Source organism: Antrostomus carolinensis, unplaced genomic scaffold, assembly GCF_000700745.2.
Source record: "Antrostomus carolinensis isolate BGI_N321 unplaced genomic scaffold, ASM70074v2 scaffold9986, whole genome shotgun sequence".
In the NCBI taxonomy this organism is placed as follows: Eukaryota; Metazoa; Chordata; class Aves; order Caprimulgiformes; family Caprimulgidae; genus Antrostomus; species Antrostomus carolinensis.
In genome coordinates this window covers 11,290-13,356 of record NW_010319798.1, presented here as the reverse complement: position 1 = coordinate 13,356, position 2,067 = coordinate 11,290, and the positions used below count along the sequence as shown (strand labels likewise).

General features: G+C 40.8%; 1 protein-coding gene across 1 annotated transcript in view; it reads right to left on the bottom strand.

The window, feature by feature from the left end:
* The window catches only part of WDFY3 (WD repeat and FYVE domain containing 3), a gene marked incomplete at its 3' end in the record, with an annotated part of 84,341 nt that extends 82,506 nt beyond the window's left edge, over positions 1-1,835 (bottom strand). Inside the window, exon 1 of the mRNA XM_029085294.1 lies at positions 1,605-1,835. Within this exon, the coding sequence (XP_028941127.1) occupies positions 1,605-1,784 (180 nt within the window). The remainder of the gene's footprint in view (positions 1-1,604) is intronic.
* Positions 1,836-2,067: the final 232 nt, after the last annotated feature.

The following is a 2,067-nucleotide window of genomic DNA, read 5'->3' as shown; positions in this document are numbered from 1 at the left end:
GGAAAGAGAAAAGGGAGAAACAACAGACAAAACTGTTCTTTTTCATCTCTGAAGTCTAATCAAAACCTAAGGAAAGACTGCTGCACAGAAATAGGACATGGACTGCTGCACTAGTTTTTCTTAAACCCAGTTATATCACCAATTTTTATTTCCATAGATACGACGCTACTGCGAGTAAGCGCCACAAGGGCGAGGAAAGAATTTCTTCTCCACCAGCAGATTACTACTCAGTGGTGAAGCAGCTATAGTGGGTATGTTCCCTTTTCCAGAAGCATGAGCCACCTGTAACCACCAGAGGGAGATTTCCAAGTATAACTGCACCAAACTAACCTCCATGGGCTTAAGCCAAGATTAAGATTCCATTGTGCTAATTTGTAAAAACAAATTAAGAAAGTCCATAACTAAAGGGCATACAATCCAAGCAGATAAATTAAACAGGAAGCGGATGAACTGAGGTTACTTCTCCCAGACTCATACAACAGGTTACTAGTAGAGCTAGGAATAAGACCTCGGGCAATGGAATGACATTTAGGGGATCTATCCACTAAAGCATGCTACCTAGTAGACTGATAAACCTATGCCTTCACTAGGGTTACTTTTTCTACATATCCTGTAAACAGCCCAATGCCTAACACCAGCATAAGCCATACTTTCAACAAAACATCAAGCTACAAAAAGAGAAAGTTGAGTTGATTTTCCAGTCAAGTTTTTGCATTTTGTTTTTTGGATGATTCCAGTTCTCCACAGCAGCATATACAAGCACAAATCCATCACCCATTAAGCGCTTCAGAAGCAAGGGTTCAGGTCACAGCAGGGGAAAAGAAAAAGAAAGAAGGGAAAGCTAGATCTGTACCTACTGCTCTTTCAAGACCCTAAAACTACCATCAAAGTTATTATTCACTATGAAGTGGTGGAGTAACTAAGTGACATAGGATGTCAGGAGGATTTAGCTCCTATTAATTCCAGTGACATTTGTCACAGTCTCACCTCCAAACAAAATCTCAGTGCCTGAGCACAAGGGAATAGTGAAATACAAATGGTATTGTACAAGTGGCTATTAAATCTTCCCTTGCTCGAAATTTCCCTTGTCTGAGAGATTCAGACTCAATACATAGGAAAAGGACTACAAGGGTGATGAGAATATAGAGAATTTATCACAAGAGGAGATTAAAATTTTTCAGCTTGCTTAGCCTAGCAAAACCAAGTCTGACAGGAGATAACGATTGTTATGTCTAAACATGCATCAATACAATAAATGCAAAGAAGAAGAGTTATTTAGACTCGAGGACTACTCTGTCACACAAACAAGTGGGCATTAAACTTGCTACGAGTAAGCTTAGATTGGAAATCAGATGACTAATAACAGCAAGCTCTGCAGAAAGGCTCTGTGACAGCCTACATGCAACTGTGGATCATGCTTCAGAAAAAGGAATAATAGAAGGAAATCTCCAACAGCAGGTTTATCCCCTAACACAACATTATGCTAGGAGAAAGGGGAAAATTAAAGGACACCAACAGGAAAAAAGACCAAAAGTCTTGGGAACACAAAATATGAGCAGTCAATTCAAATAAATAAACCACCTTTTGCAGATTCTCTGGCTTACCCTGTTAAACACTGGCAACATCATGTAAAGTTTTTCTTCTTGTTCTTTCTGGGTCATGTGCCGTGGAGGATGACAGAGCTCTGTGAAGAGGCGACGCAGGTGCATCAAGCCTAGTGCATTATCCTGGGGGCTACACTCCTCCTGCCGCGGCCGGCCCATGATCCTCTTCACCATATTCATCTTGACTGACTTCTGGAAGCTCCCTTGTATCCTGTTCAGAAAAGAAAATGAACTTACTAAGTACAACAGATTGAGGCATTACTCCATCAAAGCTTTTAAGTACATAGCACCCTCTCTCATAAGTACCTCGCTGCAGATAAGAGCATTAGCTAATTTTATACGCTAGGCATTGATTAGTATGTGCCTGGAGAATCTAAAGCCAACGACTCGAAACAGGCAAACATCTGGTACTCTTCAGCACAAAGCACGATTGACCAGGCTTCAAACACTGTAAAACACTTCG